This window comes from Passer domesticus, chromosome 21 (assembly GCF_036417665.1).
Source record: "Passer domesticus isolate bPasDom1 chromosome 21, bPasDom1.hap1, whole genome shotgun sequence".
NCBI lineage: Eukaryota > Metazoa > Chordata > Aves > Passeriformes > Passeridae > Passer > Passer domesticus.
This window is the reverse complement of record NC_087494.1, coordinates 818,094-838,306: the sequence shown is the minus strand read 5'-3', so window position 1 is coordinate 838,306 and position 20,213 is coordinate 818,094. Positions and strand designations below refer to the sequence as shown.

At 56.8% G+C, this 20,213-nt stretch overlaps 1 protein-coding gene and 2 long non-coding RNA genes across 3 annotated transcripts; 1 reads left to right on the top strand and 2 right to left on the bottom strand.

The window, feature by feature from the left end:
• Nucleotides 1-2,497: 2,497 nt before the first annotated feature.
• LOC135284811 (uncharacterized) lies at nucleotides 2,498-5,547 on the bottom strand. The gene is made up of 3 exons (XR_010349945.1): nucleotides 5,434-5,547; nucleotides 4,607-5,235; nucleotides 2,498-3,748 (listed from the first exon to the last, which is right to left on the bottom strand). It is a non-coding gene; the product is annotated as an uncharacterized LOC135284811 (long non-coding RNA).
• Nucleotides 5,548-7,228: 1,681 nt separating this feature from the next.
• On the bottom strand, nucleotides 7,229-10,431 carry LOC135284771 (uncharacterized). Its single transcript, XR_010349931.1, has 3 exons — nucleotides 10,179-10,431; nucleotides 9,139-10,078; nucleotides 7,229-7,811 (listed from the first exon to the last, which is right to left on the bottom strand). It is a non-coding gene; the product is annotated as an uncharacterized LOC135284771 (long non-coding RNA).
• Nucleotides 10,432-11,654: 1,223 nt separating this feature from the next.
• Nucleotides 11,655-19,803, top strand: DUS3L (dihydrouridine synthase 3 like). Its single transcript, XM_064396540.1, has 13 exons — nucleotides 11,655-11,712; nucleotides 12,282-12,564; nucleotides 13,288-14,148; nucleotides 14,509-14,550; nucleotides 14,639-14,791; nucleotides 14,881-14,997; nucleotides 15,284-15,349; nucleotides 15,421-15,531; nucleotides 17,680-17,776; nucleotides 18,583-18,658; nucleotides 18,961-19,149; nucleotides 19,239-19,367; nucleotides 19,631-19,803. Exons 1-13 carry the CDS (start codon nucleotides 11,675-11,677, stop codon nucleotides 19,701-19,703), a joined length of 2,235 nt encoding a protein of 744 aa, XP_064252610.1. The 5' UTR covers nucleotides 11,655-11,674; the 3' UTR covers nucleotides 19,704-19,803.
• The last annotated feature ends 410 nt before the right edge of the window (nucleotides 19,804-20,213 follow it).

Below are 20,213 nucleotides of genomic sequence, written 5' to 3'. Positions count from 1 at the left end.
CCTGGGAGATGGGAACTGTGCGGGCAGACAGCTGGGGACAGGGCTGTGATTCATCCTGGATGCTCGGGAAGCAGGGAAAGGGCACGGGGAGCCAAGGCGGGGAAGGAGGGATGAAAGAAGGAGAATAAGCAATGGGCCCAAGGCTTTGTGAACTATAAACACTGCGATGGAGGAGCTTTGTATTCAAAATAAGCAAAGGCAAATTAAAGGAGGGAATTAGGGGAAGGGAAAGACACAAGTGAGGAGAGAGAGAGAATGAGCAGAGATCTGTGCCCAGTGCCAGGTGAAGAGAAAATTCTTCCCAGGTTTTTGCTGGGGAGGGAGAAGCCTGAGAAAGGGTGGGGAGAAGTGAGTGAAGGGTGGCAGGGGTGGTGCCAGGAAAGAGGGGTCCCCAGGAGAGTCCTGGGTGCTCTTCAGAGCCTCCAGGCAGAAGGGGAAGAACTGGATTAAAGGGAAACTGGGACCAAGGAGCCACTGGAGAAGCTGCATCTTCACTCCAGGCTGCAGAGCAGCTGTGCCACATGGAATTACTGAGGGTCCACATGCACCAGAGTCCTCACCACGCTGCTCCCAGCCATGGGAGGAAGGACAGAAACCCCTTCCCATGGCTGGCAGGCTCAGGAGTCCTGGCAAAGCAAGACGGGGAGCAGCCCTACCAGGGAAGGACCCTCCAGGCCTCTCCTGCTCCAGAGCATGGACCCGTTTTTGTGTCCGCGCCTGTGCCACGCCCAGGCTGCTGCAAGAAAATTCCCAAAACCACACCAGTGTCAGGGGACGGTTCTGTGCCCAACAGAATTGCTCCTTGTCCCCAGGCAGACGAGGAGATCACCTCCAAACGCTGCCCTGAGCACATCCTGCCCACAAGGGTCAGAACCAAGGAGGAAGCACCAGGAGCTTGGCAGCATTCAGGGAAAAGGTCACTGCCCTGGGATGGCTCCAGGTGCAGAAAAACCTGCTCCCACAAGACCTGCTCTCCACCCCCTTGGGAATTTCAGCCTTGCACAGCTCGGAGAAGTTTCCAGACCGTGCATCCTGACTCCCAAACCAAACACCAGCTCCCCCCCGAGCCCTCAGACCGTGCCCAGCATGTCCCACAGCTCCCAGCTCCCCTCGGGGAAGGGGAGAGCACCGAGAGGCTCCTTTGGGTGCAGGAGGCACCAAGAACCCTCGGGGAAGCCTGGGAAAGTTCCATCCAACCGAGATATTCATCAGCACCACGGCGGGGAGCTGAGTCAGGACAAGGACGAGCAGGAAGCCAAGTGTCAGTTGCTTTAACACGTGCTTCACTTTCGCCCAGCCCAACAGGTTCCAGGAGGTCCTGACGCATTCCTGAGGCCCTGAGCTGCCATTCCTTCCCCCCAGGCCGGGTCCATGCCATCACTCATCCCTGCAAGCTCTCCTGGTGGATCTGCGTGGATCCACCCCAGCTCTGGGGTTTCTGTCTCCCTGCACTTCTCTTAATCCCATCTCAGCCCTCCCCAAAGCCCTGAGATAAGAGGCAGCCTGGAAAGGCTGATAAAAAGGAACTGAACAAATCCATTAATGCTGTTTCTGTGCCAGGAATTACAAATCCCAGCCCTTGGTAATTAGGGCTCTGCCAGCCAGAGTCCCAGCACAGCAAAGCCAAGGGAGGGAAGTCAGGCTCACTAAAATATACCCTGAGAAAAAGGAAAAAAAAAAACAAAAACAAACCAATATGTGGAGGACCAGGACATTTGGGATAATTTGCCAGGTTGTGGCACTGAGGGGCTGTTTGGGGACAGAGGTGATCAATGCAAGTACAGCCCAAACCAGTATGAGCAGTGGCTCTCCCTGCCCATTCCCTGTGTCCTGTCCCTCCAGCCTTGTCCCCAGTCCCTCTGCAGCTCTCCTGGAGCCCCTTCAGGCCCTGGCAGGGCTCTGAGCTCTCCCTGGAGCCCCTTCAGGCCCTGGCAGGGCTCTGAGCTCTCCTGGAGCCCCTTCAGGCCCTGGCAGGGCTCTGAGCTCTGCCTGGAGCCCCTTCAGGCCCTGGCAGGGCTCTGAGCTCTCCCTGGAGCCCCTTCAGGCCCTGGCAGGGCTCTGAGCTCTCCCTGGAGCCCCTTCAGGCCCTGGCAGGGCTCTGAGCTCTCCCTGGAGCCCCTTCAGGCCCTGGCAGGGCTCTGAGCTCTGCCTGGAGCCCCTTCAGGCCCTGGAAGGGCTCTGAGCTCTCCTGGAGCCCCTTCAGCCCCTGGAAGGGGCTCTGAGCTCTCCTGGAGCCCCTTCAGCCCCTGGAAGGGCTCTGAGCTCTCCTGGAGCCCCTTCAGGCCCTGGCAGGGCTCTGAGCTCTCCCTGGAGCCCCTTCAGGTCCTGGCAGGGCTCTGAGCTCTGCCTGGAGTCCCTTCAGGCCCTGGCAGGGCTCTGAGCTCTCCCTGGAGCCCCTTCAGGCCCTGGCAGGGCTCTGAGCTCTCCCTGGAGCTGCTCCTGTCCAGGGAGCACCCCCAGCTCTCCCAGAGGGGCTCCAGGCCCTCCTCTGGGCTCTCTCCAGGTGCTCTGCAGGTGGGGTCTCACCTGAGCAGGGCAGAATCCCCCCCTGCCCTGCTGTGGGGTCACCACTGGCTTCCCCAGATAAAACCCCAAACCAATCCAGGAAACCCCAAATGACAGGAGAAAAAAAATCAAATGCAGGACATTTTGTCAAGGTGCTAAATCAGAGAGTGAGGGACAACCGAGCAGGATAACTGGGACACGTTTGGATTGTGACCTCTGGAAAAAGCTTCTCCTGTACAAATGGAGATTAATGGACATTTCAAAAGACAGTTGCTTTAGCTTAACCCCTCCCCTCCATGTTTTCCTTGGGATGGGACCTAAGGGACGCATAAACAATGTAAAAACTAACAAATACTAATAAAATAAATAAATCGAGACGCTCATCCAACCAACACCCTCCCTGGAACAGATTCCGTTTCTATTTCAATTGACAGCTCCTAAAAAACAAAGCCTTTCTCAGGAAAAATAAAGCACAGCCACTTCAGAGAAAAACAGGGCAAGAACTGCCCAGGATCTCCCAAATTCTGGGAGGCAGAGGCAGGAAACCAGGTCAGGAGCAGAGCACTGAGCACAATATCAGTGAGTTTCCCTGAAATCTGGGCATTTTCTGCTTTTTGAGATTTTTTTTTTGGACTCCTGATGTTTGCTGGGATTTTGCAGCCCACCCTGGAGCCAGCCCCAGCCCTGGCAGGAGGCTGTGGGTCCTTCTCCCTCCTGGAAGTGATGACAAGGTGCTCAGTCTTCCCAAAGGCTCGTTAGGAAATGGCCCTAATTAAGTTTGATGGATGGGGAGTGGGGATTATTCCTAATCTCCCTGCAGCAGCCAGACCAGAAAGGATATTTCACACAAGAATTCAACTGCACAGCACGTGCGTGGCCTGACTCCACAGACCCAGAACCTGCTCCCAAGGAATCAAATCCCCAGGAAAATGCCCCAAAACGAGGAGAGCAGGATTTGGATCCCATGGACAGCCCCTCCCTGGAGTCAGCTTTGCTATAAAACGGTTTGTTGGATAAAAATAATTTGGTTTATAAAGGTACATAACAGGCCCCAGTCACAAAACTGAGTTCAGGATTTAAAGTCCAGTGAATGTTAAGGATTTTCTTCCTCCAAAAGATAAGATGAAGATTTGTTTTTCTGTATTTCCTTCCCTTCTTCTCTGATGTGGGAGGGAATATTCCACACAGGAGGAGATGTGAACATCCAAGCCCTTCATTGAGCATTTCAGTCTTTGCATGTGGGCTGCAAAATAATGGAATAAAGCAACAGAGAAAACACATAAAGCAGAAAAAAAATCCAGGGAAAAAAAAAAACAACAAACAAACAAAAAAACAAAAAAAAAAACCACAAAAAAAAAAAAACCCTCTCCATTGCCAGCCTGAGTTCAACCTGAAATCAAACAATTTCTCCAAGTTTTCTGCACATGGATCTGCCTTGATGACCTGGGGATCACCCAGCAGGAGAAACCTGGGCTTTTGATGTCACAGCAAAGTACAAGAGAATATCTGGGGTAATTCCCAGCCAGGCTTGCTCAGACCCCAGGACACAACATGCTCGAGCAACACCTGGGAAAGAAATGTTCCTGACCTGGGAAAGGGGGGAAAAACCAATTAGGATGAGCCAGATCAGCTCCTCCAACCGGTTTTCTGCAACACAACCACAAAGGGTTGCATCAGTGCAAAGGGGAGAATGGTGCAGTGGGGCAGCTCATGGGGAAAACAGACAGGGGAAAACACAGATATGTGGAGAAAATACAGATACAGGGAGAAAATACAGATACAGGGAGAAAATACTGATAGATGGAGAAAACACAGATAGATGGAGAAAATACTGATACAGGGAGAAAATACAGATACAGGGAGAAAACACAGATAGATGGAGAAAATACTGATACAGGGAGAAAATACAGATAGATGGAGAAAACACAGATAGATGAAGAAAATACTGATACAGGGAGAAAATACAGATAGATGGAGAAAATACAGATACAGGGAGAAAATACTGATAGATGGAGAAAATACTGATATGTGCAGAATATAGATATTTGCAGAAAAAGATACATGGAGAAAACACCGATATGTGCAGAAAACACAGATTTACCCAAGGAAAACGCTGCTTTTACCCAGCCCAGCGAGGCGCGGGGGTGTGAGCGCAGCATTCCTTGCCCAGATTGCAGCCAGGACAATCCCTCCTGCTTTAGCTCCCTCTCAGCGGCTCATCCGGGAGCAAATCCCGAGGGCTGAGCCCGTCCTGGCCAGGTGAGCCCCGAGCGCACCTGGAGCTGCCATCCCTGGGCAGGAGGGCACCCCGAGCCAGCGCTGCACCCTCCGTGGGCTCATACCCCCCTCTCGTGGCAAACCCTCGGCTCCCGGAGCCCACGGGAGAGGATTTTGCAGGGCTGGATCCCGCTCTGGATGGCCACAGCTCTCCCCAGGGGCTCTGCTGGTGAAGCACATGAATTTTGATGATGTGCAGGGAGCGGGGAGAGGAGCTCCCACTTCAGCAAATGCTGCCCAGGGCAGAAAGCTCCGGGGCAGGGGAAGGAGAGGGAGCAGGGAGGTTTTGTGGGGCAAAAACAGGTCAAGATGTTTCAGCCATGCTTAGGAGAGCAGGATCCTTCATTTCACCAGGAAAGGGCAGCCAGTCCTTCAGTGAGAGCTGTTTTTAGAGCCCAGTGGTTCTGTGGAGCAGCAGTTGTACAGCCCTGCATGGATCCATCGTGGAATATCCTGAGTGGGAAAGGATCCACGGGATCAGAGTCCAGCTCCTGGCTCTGCACAGACCCCAGCAATCCCCCCCTGTGCCTGGGAGCGTTGTCCAAAGGCTCCTGGAGCTCTGTGTTGCCATCCTTGCAGATGAAAACGAGCACAGACGGCTCTGGCTGCCCTTCCCTGACCCAGTTTAGGGTGTTTTTTGGGGACACGGACCTGTTGGAGCAAGTCCAGAGGAGGATTAGCAGGATGGAGCACAAGGAGAGGCTGGGAGAGCTGGGATTGCTCAGCCTGGAGAAGCTCTGGGGTGACCTCACTGCGGCCTTCCAGCACCTGAAGGGAACAACAAAAAACATGGAAATAGACTTTGGGCAAGGCCCTGGAGCAACAGGACAACCTGGGATATGGAATGTGCCCTGTGCTCTGCTGGGAGCAGGAAAACCCCCATGGGATGATGAGCTACAGCCCCCACACCTCACCCAGCTCCTTCCCAAGAGCCCCCTCCGAGGGGACACAAATCCGGGTCCTGCATCAAATCAGCTCCCCCAAGAAGGGTGGGAATTCAGTGGGCTTGAGACATTTCCTCTCTGTCAAACGCTGCTGGAATGAGCTGGGGCTCAGCAGGGGGAGGGAGCCGTGCACCCACACACACAGATGGAATCTCGTGTCAGAACTGAGCCAGCCTGGAGAGCAAGTGCATCAGACCCTGCTGAGAAGGGATCTGGGGACAGAGGGGGACAAACGGCTGGGGAGGGACTTTTCCAGCTCAGGAAGGGCTCACTGCAGCCTCCTCAGCCCTCCAGGACAGAGTCCTGCTGGAGCTGCTCACATCCAGGCCCAGCCAAAGCCTCTTTGCCCTCCCTGCACTTCCCACACCCCAAGCTGCTCCCTCACCCCCCGAGAGCCCCAGCAGCGCTGCCAGAGCTGTGAGAGTGCACAGCAGCCAGAGGGGATGGCTCGTCCTGCAGGAACACCCCAGAGATCCCACGGGATCTTCATCAGGGCTGACAAACCCCAGCCGGGTCACGCCCTGCCTCGTGCCAAGTGCCATCTCCCCACCTCACCATTTTCCAGGGACAGCACCGCCTGTTTCCTGCCTCTTCTCCCCCTGATTTACAGAACCATGTGCACAGGAGAGGGACAGCTGCCTTCTTGTCACCAGAGTTCGGCTAAAAGTGCCAGCTCCTGGCTGAGAGGTGCCCTGCGGGGTGCTGAATGCAGGTCACTGCACAGCACAGTTCCCCAGGGCACAGCCTGGTACACTGGACACAAATTAAATCACCTGGATTCAATTCCCCAAGGAAAAGGGGACACCCCCCACCAGCAAGGTCACAGCCCCAGGAGTGGCTCTCACTCAAAGCAGGGAAGGGCAAATCCTCAAGATGCATTTTTAAGGCAAGGGTGAATCTTGCAGAAGGAAGAGAGGATGGAAAACCGGCCCAGCCTCATGCAGGGGATGAGGTTCTGGTTCTGCAAAGCCTCCTCAGCTGCTGCAGGTTCAGGTGGCATTGCATCAGTGCTCTGCACCTCAGTCAGGAGCAGGAAGAAAAAACCATCTACCCTTAGTCTGCAAAAATCCTGTGTGAGGGAGAGTTCTGAATCAAAATAGCACCAACGTTTGGTTGGTTGTTTTTCTTTCAGAGCGAAATTAAAATGTGGGGAGGTTTATTTCTCGTGATTCTGCTCGGGTGAGACCCCACTGCAGAGCTGCCCCAGCCCTGGGGCCCAGCAAAGGCTGGGAAAACTGGGATTGTCCAGCCTGGAAAAGCCCCAGGGTCACCTAACTGTGACTTTCCAGTGCCTGAAGGAGCCACAAGAAACGTGGGGAGAGATTTTGGACAAGGGATGAAGCGCCAGGACACAGGGAATGGCTTCCACTGCCAGAGGGATGGGATTTTGGGATTTTGGGATGGAATTCCTCCCTGGGAGGGTGGGAGGCCCTGGGATGGAATTCCCAGAGCAGCTGGGGCTGCCCTGGATCCCTGGCAGTGCCCAAGGCCAGGCTGGAGCCACCTGGGATGGTGGGAGGTGTCCCTGCCATGGCACCAAGGCTCCATCCACCTGTAGGACACCCCAGAAAACACCTGGAATGAACAGGAACGCAGGGCAGGGATCAAACTTATTCATCAGAAACAGGAAAAGTGCCCAAAATAGCAGTTTTGGAAGGTTCCAAAGCTACTTGAGAAGCCAGGCCAGATTTGACAAATAGCTCCAGCCAAAGTGGAGAAAATAATTAGAAAAACATTGAAACGTGTCATTTTTAGTTGTTGTTCTTATTTTTTTTCTAAACTGAAACGTTTTACTTCGGAAATGATGAAACATTTTAGTCCCAGCAGGATCTTGGAGCCTTTGTCCCAGCGAAACAGGAATGTTTATTGGGTTTGTCACTCACTGACTGAGTTAAATGTCAGGAGGAAACTTCAGCGTTGCTTTCTCGCGTAAAAATAAAAATTAAAAACGCACACAAGATTTTATCTGGTGGCACACAGGGCATTAGAAGAGGCCAGATAAAGACTTGAAGGCGAGCACCTTTCCTGTCCAGCTCCTCAACTCCCCTAATTCCCAACAGGCTGAGCCACGAGGGATTAGGCAACCTGCAGGGAAAGGGGACAGGGTGACCTCAGGTGACAGCAGAGGCCAGGAGAGGCAGCTCCTTTTGGGAGCCTCCCATGGAACCACCCCAAAACAGCCCTGGGAACAGCAGGGCTGAGGGTGATGAAGGCTGGGAGGACAAAGGCTGGTGAGAGATGCCCCCCAGAGCCACCAGAACAGAGGATTGGGACCTTCCCCTGCTCCATGCCCAGGGCTCTGGGAACGGCCACATCCTGCCTGCTCCATCAGCACTGCAGCCTTGCCAAGGAATCCGCCTCTCCCAGCACTGGGGCCTTGGGCTGCCTCTAATTTTAGGGTGTGATGAAAAGGTCTGGGGTCTCCTCCAAGCCTTCCCAACAAAGGGCTCAGTGCCACAGCCAAGAGCCCCGGGATCCCACAGCACTCCCACGTGAGCCCAGATGTCCTGTGCCTTTCCCAGCTCCCTGCCTTTCCCAGCTCCATCCCTTTTCCCTTTCCCAGCTCCATCCCTTTTCCCTTTCCCAGCTCCATCCCTTTCCTCTCTCCCTGCTCCATCCCTTTTCCCTCTCCCTGCTCCATCCCTTTCCCAGCTTCATACCTTTCCCTGCATTTCCCTGCTCTATCCTTTTCCCAGCTCCATTCCTTTCCCTTTCCCTGCTTTTCCCTGCTCCATCCCTTTCTCCCTGCTGTTCCCTGCCTTTCCCAGCTCCATCCCTTTCCCAGCTCCCTGCCTTTCCCAGCTCCATCCCTTTCCCTGTTTCCTGCCTTTCCCTGCTCTATCCCTTACCCTTTCCCTGCCTTTCCCTGCTCCATCTCTTTCCCAGCTCCATCCCTTTTCCCTGCTCCATCCCTTTCCCTGTTCCCTGCCTTTCCCTGCTCCATCCCTTTCCCTGCTCCATCCTTTCCCCTCTCCCAGCTCCATCCCTCTCCCTGCTGTTCCCTGCCTTTCCCTGCTCCATCCCTTACCCTTTCCCTGCCTTTCCCTGCTCCATCCCTTTCCCTGTTCCATCCCTTTCCCCTCTCCCTGCTCCGTCCCTTTCCCTGCTGTTCCCTGCCTTTCCCTGCTCTATCCCTTTCCCTGCTCCATCCTTTCCCCTTTCCCAGCTCCATCCCTCTCCCTGCTGTTCCCTGCCTTTCCCTGCTCCATCCTTTCCCCTCTCCCTGCTCCATCCCTCTCCCTGCTGTCCCTCCTTTCCCTGCCCACACACCACAGCCATCCAAGGCCTCGTCACCAGGGATAATTACCCCAGCTCCGGGCACGCTCCCGGTGATCCGATACCCACAACAGGCCCCGAGCTGCAGCCCGCCCAGAGCTCATCCCAAATCCACGGGCCTTGCCCAGATCATGACCTTCAGCTCCTCCAAACGCTAAGTCAGCTCTTCACGCAGCCAGGAGGGACCTGCAGCGGGGAGAGCTTTCCAAACTCCATGACACACAGCCTGCAGCGGCCGTTTCCAAGCTCTGGAGGAGCACAGCCCCGTTCCAGAGTGTCCCAGCACAGGTTTTCCTGGAGCAGACAGAGCGTGGTGTGAGGCACTGAGTGTCCAGATGGAGGGGATGGAGCTGGTGATTGCAGCAGGGAGGGAATTGGGAGCTGGGACGTGAAACCAGAGAGGGGAAACGTTTAAAGCTTTAATCTTGGAAACAGCTTCCTGATAGGAGATTTATGAGCAAGGGGAATAGCCTCCTTTGCAGAAGGCTGGAAGCTGTGCTGCTGAAACCAGACCGGATAAAAGGGGAGACAACACATGAGGAATGGATTTGGGCTGAGCAGAACACAGGAGGTCGCCCCCAAAACCTTCCCACACACCCAACCCCAGAGCTGGGACATGCTCCCCCCAGCAGAGCTTGTCACAACACTCAGCACAGCTCCAGCCCAGTGTCACCAGCCCAAAGCTCCCTCCCCAGGGCAGCTGCTCGTGGGGCTGCTGCAGAACCTCATTTTTTGGCTAATTCCTGGCGTGGCAGCCAGACCCCAGGGCTTGACACATCCGACTTTTGTGTGGGAGCCTGTGGAAGGGGCAGGTTCATTAACACGTGTTTAACTTGGACCTTGAAGGAGCTGAACTTTTCCTGACTTAGCTCTCCCTGTATCTATATCCCACTTTCCTGTAATCAACCTTTCCCTTTTTCCTGCCTTGGCCTTTCCCAGTGAGTTCGTGGGTATTGGTTTTCTCTGGAGCTGCTGGAGGATGTGGGAGTGACAGCTCCGGCCTTCCAAGCTCCGTATTCACCCCACATTTATCCAGCTCCTCGTTCCCCTGGCTCCTCTTCCAACCTCAGCATGACCTGAAGGGGTGAAAAGATGAAGGAGATAAGAGCCGGCACCTCTCCAAATGTAGCAGAGAGTCATGGAATGGTTTGGGTTGGAAGAGACCTCAAAGCTCACCCATCCCTGAATGGCCAAGGACATCTTCCACTAGACCAGGTTGCTCCAAGCCCTGTCCAGCCTGGGAAAGGCTTTGTTGGGAAGCTCATCCAAGGCTCAGCCTCGCAAAGCTGCCGAGCCAGGGCCCTGAGCAGGGTTTGGATGCTGAAGTCTGACCTCAGCCGGGTGCAGCCAGCCCAAAGAGCTCTGACTTCGGGCTTATTGCCCCACAAAACCAGCAGTGAAATCACTTCATTAATCCCCAGAGCCTCGTTTCCTTTCCTTCCCACGTGCACACACAGCCCTGCAGCGCCCATGAACAATCTCAGTGTCGTGGCAATCCCCCAACACCACGAGCGGCCGCTCTTCCAGAGGTTCCAGCAGCTCCTAAATTAGGACAAAACCCACAAATTAAGCTGCCTCCTCGTTGATGCCTCCACAGAGCAGGGCTGACCCCGTGTCCAGCCTCATGGACAGTTTGAACCCAGCTAAAAAAAAATAAAAAACTCCTTGGATTCAGCGCAAGGCGTGGGACAGGAAAGATGGAGCCCAGCTCTTGCTGCACTCGGATTTTGCAGCCTTTTCTCGCCCTCTCAGCAGCCCAGGCCGAGCGCGAGTCAAACGGGGCTGTGGAGATGACGGAGCTGGAAAGGAAACGTCACCCAGGAGGGCTCCAAATCCACCCAAATCCATGAGACATCAGCCCCTCGCTCAGCGTCTGCCACACAGCCAGGCTCGGAGGGTCACGGAGGGGCTGTGGGCCAGGAGGGGTGCGGAGAGGGGCACAAACACAGGGAAGACGTGGGAGCTGCAGGGGAGGGAGGGAAGGTCACCCACGCCGCGCTTGACGCGTTTGTTTGGTTTTCAGCCCGAACTTCCACCCACGGAGCAAAGTCAGGGCAGCTTGAGCACTCCAGGCAGCTCATGAGCAAGAGCTGGTTCGTTATTTTAAAGCATTTACTGCTTTAAAATAATCCTAAAATGACAAAAAGCCATAGCGAGTACCCCACATCCCTGCAGAGCTCCATCCTCTCTCCTGATAACTGTGAAGAGGAGGGAGAGCCAGGCGCCCCCAAAACCAGGGAACTGTTGAAGGAAGGACAAAGCGGCACTTTGTGCGTCTGGTTGACATGATGGTGTTCAATTTTAAACTGAATTCGGGAGTCTCAGGGGTCCTCCCAGCCATGCCCACCCTCAGGGACCAGGGGCAGCACCTGCGACCCCCTCACACCCAGGCGTCCCCACAGAGAAGCCTTCAGGGACAACACCTCTCCCCGGTACAAGGGCTGCACAACGGCCTTCTTTCCGTGCTTGGGCAATCCTGACACTCATGAGGGGCTGTGTCAGGCCCCGAACCAGGCTCGGAGAGTGTACAAAGACAACAACACACAAACAGCACTCGGCCGCGGCTGCCGCCGCTGTGAGGGGACCGCGCCTCAGCCGGGCCCTTTTATACCGCGCGCGCCGGGTCACGTGGCCCTGCCCCACCCGCTGACGTCATCGCCGCGCGCGGCAGCATGGCAGCGGCGCCCGGCGTGGCGCCGGTTCGAGCCCGGTGAGTGCGGGACCGGGGCCTGGGCCCCTCCTGAGCCCCCGGGACCCTCTGTAACCCCCCCGGAACGGGCACGCATCCCTTCATGACCTCCTCTGCTATGTGCCCGGTCTCTTCATGAACCCCTCGGTACATTAGTGACCCCCCCCAGTACGTGCCTGGTTCCTTCATGACCCCCCCGGTACATTAGTGACCCCTCCATGACCCCCCCGGTACCTGATCAGTCCCTTCATGAACCCCCCGGTACCTGACCAGTCCCTTCATGAATCCCCCAGTACATTACCGACTCCCCCAGTACCTGCCCGGTCCCTCCATAACCCTCCCAGTCCATTCCCAGTCTGTCCACATCCCCCTCCCAGTACATTCCCAGCTCCTCCAGAATCCCCCAGTCCATTCCCAGTCCCTCCCCACCCCCCTCCCAGTCCATTCCCAGTCTCTCCACATCCCCCCCCCAGTCCATTCCCAGTCCCTCCCCACCCCCCCCCCAGCCCATTCCCAGTCCCTCCACACCCCCCAGTCCGTGCCCAGCCCCTCCTGCCCCCCTTTCCCACGGACCCCCCCTTTCCCCGCAGGTTCCTCACCTCCAAGGAGCAGTTCCACGCCTACCTGCGGGCAGGGGGCAAGGAGGAGGAGGAGGGAAAGGAGGGGAAGGAGGAAGAGGAGCAGGCCAGCGAACCCCCAGCCAAGAGGGTGAAGGCAGAGGAGCTCGGCCAGGATGGGGAAGGCCAGGGGAATGCTGGAGAGGAGGGGAAGGAGCGCCCGGGGAAGAAGAGAGCCCGGGGGCAGAACAAGAGCCGGCCGTGCATGAAGCCCAGCAGCTACGAGCAGAGCAGGCTGTGCCCCTCGGTGACACAGGTGGGACAGCTCTGGCTGGGCTAGGTGGGATTTTGGGAAGGAATTCCTCCCTGGCAGGGTGGGCAGGCCCTGGCACAGGGTGCCCAGAGCAGCTGGGGCTGCCCCTGGATCCCTGGCAGTGCCCAAGGCCAGGCTGGGCAGGGCTGGGAGCAGCCTGGGACAGTGGGAGGTGTCCCTGCAGGTGGGACTGGATGGGATTTATGGTCCTTTCCAACCCAAACCAGGCTGGAATTCCATAAAATCCAGGTGGGAGAGGGTGATGTGGGACGAGCTCAGTGTCACAAGTGAAGTGGCACCTTCCCTGAAGGGTGTCCATCCCCTCCTGTGTGTGTGTCCATCCCCTCCTGTGTGTGTGTCCATCCCCTCCTGTGTGTGTGTCCATCCCCTCCAGGGTGTGTCCATCCCCTCCTGGGTGTGTGTCCATCCCTTCCAGGGTGTGTCCATCCCCTCCAGGGTGTGTGTCCATCCCCTCATGGGTGTGTCCATCCCCTCCTGTGTGTGTGTCCATCCCCTCCTGTGCGTGTCCATCCCCTTTTCTGTGTGTCCATCCCCTTTGCCATGTGTCCATCCCCTCCAGCATGTCCATCCCTCTGCCGTGTCCATCCCTCCCTCCTGCAGCCCCCCGGGACCATGCCCTCCCTCCCCGGGGGTCTCAGGCGTGGCAGGGAGCAGCCCTGGGCTGTCCTGCCCCCGTCCCCCTCACCCTGCCCGTGCTGTCCCCAGGGCCGTGCCGGGCAGTGCCGCCTGGGCCCGCGCTGCCGCTTCCTGCACGACGTGTCCAAGTACCTGGCGGCCAAGCCAGCAGACCTGGGCCAGCGCTGCGTCCTCTTCGACACCTTCGGCCTGTGTCCCTACGGTGTCACCTGCCGCTTCGGCCGGGCCCACCTGGGGGATGGCCACCAGAACCTGCTGGACGCCGCCGTGGCGCGGCAGTGGGAGGGCAAGGTGCTGGTGAGGAACGGCCTCTCCAAGGAGCTGCAGCAGCAGCTGCGCAAGAGGAGGTGCAGCTTCCAGAAGGCCGAGGAGTTCCTCCGTGGGCTCCGTGCTGGGAAGGGAGGCAAAGCCACGGGGGGCTCTGCGGAGGTGTCCGACTGCACTGCTCCCCAGCAGGGCCTGAGAGGCAGCCCTGAGCGGCAGGAGCAGGGAGAAGAGCCCAGACCTGAGGCCCTGCAGAGCTCCCCAGGGGCTGAGGGTGCTCCCAGACCTGAGATCCTGCAGAGCTCTCCAGGGCCTGAGGGTGCTGCCAAACCTGAGGCTCTGCAGAGCTCCCCAAGGCCTGAGGGTGCTCCCAGACCTGAGACCCTGCAGAACTCCCAAGGAGCTGAGGGTGCTCCCAAACCTGAGACCCTGCAGAGCTCACAAGGAGCTGAGGGTGCTGCCAAACCTGAGGCTCTGCAGGGCTCCCAAAGGGCTGAGGGTGCTCCTAAACCTGAGACCCTGCAGAGCTCCCAAAGGGCTGAGGGTGCTCCCAGACCTGAGACCCTGCAGAGCTCCCAAGGAGCTGAGGGTGCTCCCTCCATCCCGACCCTGGGCCCCCTGACAGATGAAGACATCACGAAGCTGCGGCCGTGTGAGAAGAAGAAGGTGAGAGTCCCCTGTGTCCTGATCTCATGGTGGACATTGTGCATGGAAAGATGGCAGAGAAACCCTTGGAGAGCCTTGAGCTGGGGGAGGCAGGCGGAGCATGGAAGGAATTCCTGCCTGTGAGGGTGGGGAGGGGCTGGGGTGGAATTCCCACAAAAGCTGTGGCTGCCTCGTCCCTGGAAGTGTCCAAGGCCAGGCTGGACAGGGCTTGAAGCATGCTGGGACAGTGGAAGGTGTCACTGCCCATAGCCAGGGCATGGAATTGGACGATCCTGAAGGTCCTTTCCAAGCCAAACCATTCTGTGATTCCATAACATCCATTCCGTTGTGCTGACCTGCTCCTCCATCCCTGTTTTCCAGCTGGACATCCAAGGCAAGCTCTACCTGGCTCCACTGACCACGGTAGGTTGGTAACGCACTGTGGGCACGGTTGGAACAGAGCAGATGTGCTGACAGTCCCTGTCCCTGCTGTCCCTGCTGTCCCTGGCAGTGTGGAAACCTCCCTTTCCGGCGGATCTGCAAACGTTTTGGAGCGGATGTCACCTGTGGGGAGATGGCTGTGTGCACCAACCTGCTCCAGGGCCAGTCCTCCGAGTGGGCTCTGCTCAAGCGCCACCACACCGAGGACATCTTCGGGGTGCAGGTGAGGTTACCCCCCCACAACCCAGCAGGAGCTCACTTCCCAGGGGAAAAGCTTTCCCTGGAACTCAGGGAGCTCTTTCCCTGTGGCAGCTGGAGGGAGCCTTTCCAGACACCATGACCAAGTGTGCAGAGCTCCTCAACAGGACAATCGACGTGGATTTTGTTGACATCAACGTCGGCTGTCCCATCGACCTGGTCTACAAGAAGGTGGGAAGTTCTGTGGTGCATTTTCCTTCCATAGATCATTGTCTTCAGCCTGTGCTGCCTGATTGCTCTTTCCAGCCTGACCCAGAGCTCCCAGTTCTGATCTCAGTGAAAAGGGGAATGAGCTGCTCAAGGAGCAGGGAACGGCTGTTCTGCCTGGTGGGATTTGGGAGGGAAAAGCACTCTGGAGTATTTTTGGTTGAAGGACCTACTTTCTCCAAACTCTGAGATGCTCCGAGGACTCTCCACTGTGTGAGGAAGGTCCTGAGGTGCACGTTTTGTCCCTCAGGGAGGAGGCTGTGCTCTGATGACTCGCTGCAACAAGTTCGAGCAGATCGTCCGCGGCATGAACTCGGTGAGTGGGAGCTCCTGGAGCTGAGCTGCTGGAGCCCTGTCCAGCCTGGCCTCATCCTCCCACCTCTGCAGGTGCTGGATGTCCCCCTGACGGTGAAGATCCGCACCGGGGTGCAGGAGAAGGTTAACGTGGCTCACAAAATCATCCCCAGGCTCCGGGAGTGGGGCGCGGCCATGGTCACGGTAGGGCCGGACGGGTGGGGGTGGTGGCTGGGCAGTTCTGCCTGCAGATCACATGGGGATGAGCTTCTCCTGCCTTTTGGTGTCCTCTGCTAATCAAAGAGGAAAATTCAGCTGCAGGGGGCGTTTTCCTCCCTGCTCCTGAGCCTTGGGTCTGTGATCATGGAATCCCAGAATGGTTTGGGAAGGGACCTTTAAGGTGATCCCACCCCTCTTTCTCCAGGAACCGACAGAACCAGAGCACACAGCCTCCAGCTGCACCAAGGGGAATATAGGTTGGGAAAAGGATTTCCACTGAAAGAGAGAAAAAGTTCTGGAAAAGTTCTGCAACTTTTCCTCACTGAAAGAGAGCAGAACTTCTCCCCTGCCTGGGGAGGTGGTGGAGTCACCACCCCTGGGGGTGTTTAACAGAGCCTGGATGTGGCACTGGGTGCCAGGGCTCAGTTGAGCTGTTGGGGCTGGGTTGGACTCCATGACTTTGAAGGCCTCTTCCAACTCTTCTCCCCTGCCTGGGGAGGTGGTGATTCTGTGAATTCCGTAAATCCAGAGGTGCATCCCAAGGGATCCCTTCCCTTGTCCTGCTCTCCCCATCCCAGTGTCCCGCTCTCCCCATCCCCGTGTCCTGCTCTCTCCATCCCCGTGTCCTGCTCTCCCCATCCCCGTGTCCTGCTCTCTCCATCCCCGTGTCCTGCTCTCCCCATCCCCGTGTCCTGCTCTCTCCATCCCCCTGTCCCGCTCTCCCCATCCCAGTGTCCTGCTCTCTCCATCCCAGTGTCCCGCTCTCCCCATCCCAGTGTCCTGCTCTCCCCATCCCAGTGTCCTGCTCTCTCCATCCCCCTGTCCCGCTCTCCCCATCCCCGTGTCCTGCTCTCCCCATCCCAGTGTCCTGCTCTCTCCATCCCCGTGTCCTGCTCTCCCCATCCCCCTGTCCCGCTCTCCCCATCCCAGTGTCCTGCTCTCCCCATCCCCGTGTCCTGCTCTCTCCATCCCAGTGTCCTGCTCTCTCCATCCCAGTGTCCTGCTCTCTCCATCCCAGTGTCCTGCTCTCCCCATCCCCGTGTCCTGCTCTCCCCATCCCCGTGTCCTGCTCTCTCCATCCCCGTGTCCTGCTCTCCCCATCCCCGTGTCCTGCTCTCTCCATCCCAGTGTCCTGCTCTCTCCATGCCAGTGTCCCGCTCTCTCCATCCCAGTGTCCCGCTCTCTCCATCCCCGTGTCCCGCTCTCTCCATCCCCGTGTCCCGCTCTCTCCATCCCCGTGTCCTGCTCTCCCCATCCCCGTGTCCTGCTCTCTCCATCCCAGTGTCCTGCTCTCTCCATGCCAGTGTCCCGCTCTCTCCATCCCCGTGTCCTGCTCTCCCCATCCCAGTGTCCTGCTCTCTCCATCCCAGTGTCCTGCTCTCCCCATCCCCGTGTCCTGCTCTCCCCATCCCCGTGTCCTGCTCTCCCCATCCCCGTGTCCTGCTCTCTCCATCCCAGTGTCCTGCTCTCTCCATGCCAGTGTCCCGCTCTCTCCATCCCCGTGTCCTGCTCTCCCCATCCCCGTGTCCTGCTCTCCCCATCCCCGTGTCCTGCTCTCTCCATCCCAGTGTCCTGCTCTCTCCATCCCAGTGTCCCGCTCTCTCCATCCCCGTGTCCTGCTCTCCCCACCCCAGTGTCCCGCTCTCTCCATCCCAGTGTCCTGCTCTCTCCATCCCAGTGTCCTGCTCTCTCCATCCCAGTGTCCTGCTCTCTCCATCCCCGTGTCCTGCTCTCTCCATCCCCGTGTCCTGCTCTCTCCATCCCAGTGTCCTGCTCTCCCCATCCCCGTGTCCTGCTCTCCCCATCCCCGTGTCCCGCTCTCTCCATCCCCGTGTCCCGCTCTCTCCATCCCCGTGTCCTGCTCTCCCCATCCCCGTGTCCTGCTCTCTCCATCCCAGTGTCCTGCTCTCTCCATCCCAGTGTCCTGCTCTCTCCATGCCAGTGTCCCGCTCTCTCCATCCCCGTGTCCTGCTCTCCCCATCCCAGTGTCCTGCTCTCTCCATCCCAGTGTCCTGCTCTCTCCATCCCCGTGTCCCGCTCTCTCCATCCCAGTGTCCTGCTCTCCCCATCCCTGTCCTGCTCTCTCCATCCCAGTGTCCTGCTCTCCCCATCCCTGTCCTGCTCTCTCCACAGCTGCACGGGCGCTCGCGGGAGCAGCGCTACACGCGCAGCGCTGACTGGCCCTACATCGCCGAGTGCGCGCGCCTCGCCAGCCCCATGCCTCTCTTTGGTACGTGGGGCCTCCCCGGGCGCCTCTTCCTTCTCAAATCCCTTCAGACTGGGGGGAAAGGAGGATGTTCAGCATGGGAAAAAGGTTGAGCATCGCTGGGTGTTGGATTTGCGGGGCCCTCACGGCGGGAGGGAACGATGAATCCGTTCCGTGTTCTTGAAGGCTGATTTATTATTTTATAATAATATTTTATATTAAATAGTTTTAAACTATACTAAAGAATACAGAAAGGATACTCACAGAAGGCTAAAAAATTATAATAAAAACTCGTGACTGTCTCCAGAGCCCTGACAGAGCTTGGCACTGATTGGCCAAAGAGTGAAAACAATTCACATGAACCCAATGAAACAATCTCCAACCTCATTCCAAAGCAGCAAAACACAGCAGAAGCAATGAGATAAAATTGTTTTCCTTTTTATCTGAGGCTTCTCAGCTTCCCAGGAGAAGAATCCTGGGCAAAGGGATTTTTCAGAGAATGTGAGTGCCACACCTGGTGCTGCTGATGTGGTGCCAGAGGGAAGGGACACCAATCTCTTGGGTTTTAAAGGGGTTTTCTTGGATTTTGTGGCACAAAATCCCTAAACCTTCAGGGAAACTGAAGGACAACAGAGGAGAAGGCTCCTTTTTTCCTTGTAAGGGAACATCATCAGAAACATCCCTGGGAATCCAAAGCAGGAGCCTCTTTGGACCATCTGGCTCTTGGACGTTGTGTCCATTTTGAATTTTATCCCATGCCTGCATTAGCTCACTTTGACTTGTCCTCACGGATCTCTTTGACCTCTGGCTTCTCCCTCCTTCCTGGGCAGGAAATGGGGATATTTTGTCCTATGAAGATGCAAATCGAGCCATGCAGATGGGAGTTTCTGGAATCATGATTGCAAGGCAAGTGCCTGTGTTTCCCTTCACTCCCGAGCTCTGGTGGTTCAAGAGAGGGGGGAAAAAAAAAAAAAAAAGAGGATTAAAAAAATCCCTAAACAAACCCAAAGCATGGAATTTCCTCTCAGTGAAACCAATCTGAAAATCGGTGAAATCAATTTGTATCAGTTGGAGCTTCTTGTTGGAATGGAAAAGGAGATTTTAAGCAGAATTGGCTGGGAAATCACTGCTGGAAAGTGTCTCAGATCTTCAGGAGCATCAGTGATGGGAATAACAATTTTTTCTTTTTTTTTTTTTTTTGGCTGCAGAGGGGCACTCATCAAACCCTGGCTTTTCACGGAAATCAAGGAGCAGAGACACTGGGATATCTCCTCCAGTGAAAGGTTTGACATCCTCAAGGACTTCACCAACTACGGCCTCGAGCACTGGGGCTCAGACACTCAGGGAGTGGAGAAGACCAGGAAATTCCTGCTGGAGTGGCTCTCCTTCCTGTGCAGGTGATGCTGCCCAGCCAGGAGCATCCTCAAACAAGAATTCATTAATGAATCCCTAGTGCTCAGTGCTGGCACGTTTAATTTCACTCCAGGTACATCCCAGTTGGGTTGTTGGAACATCTACCCCAGAAAATCAACGAGAGGCCGCCCTATTACCTGGGGAGGGACTACCTGGAGACCCTCATGGCCAGCCAAAACGTGGATGATTGGATCAGAATAAGGTACTGAGGCAGCAGATTTCACTCCAGTTGCCAAGAAGGGACGTGGCAGAGCCCCTGTAGGGCCACGGGGTGGTTTGACAGCTGGGGGCTGAGCACTGGCTTGGGTTTTGTTGTTGTTTTTCTGCCCTGGCAATGCCCAAGGCCGGGCTGGACAGGGCTGGGAGCAGCCTGGGGCAGTGGGAGGTGTCCCAGCCATGGCAGGGGTGGCTCTGGGTGGGCTTTGAGGGCTCTGGGTTAATTCTGTGGTTGATTCTTTCTCCCAGTGAGCTGCTCCTGGGCCCCGTGCCGCCCAGCTTCACCTTCCTGCCAAAACACAAGGCCAACTCCTACAGGTAGGGCTGGCCAGGCCCTGTCCCTTGGCGTCAGGAGGAGTTTGGAAGGGCTGTGAGGAGGAGCAGGGCTCCTGGCACTTGGAATAAAGCTGATGTTTTTAGAAGCTGGTGAATTTTTTGCCTTCCTGCGTGCCCCACACCAATCCTGGCAGACAAGCACCCGTTAGTGAGGGGATGTTTGAGCCCAGTTCGCAGCCAGAGCTGTCCCACGGGGCTGACAAAGAGCCTCAGCTCCCACCAGGATGTCCTCGGGAGTGACAAAAACTCCCAGGACAAGGAGCAGCAACGTCCCCCAGCCCTTCTGCTGCCCCCACAACCAAGGTGACACAGAGCTGATGTTCAGGCTCCAAAGGGAAGCCTCTCAAAGAATTCTGAAGGCTCTGGGGACAGCCTGGAGGGTCCCAGCAGCGTCCCCACGCCTGGGGGACCCCAGTGGCACCGGCAGCGTGGGGAGAGCGGCGATCCCAGCACTGCTGACACCCATCGTGGCCACCTCCACAGGCCACCACAGCTC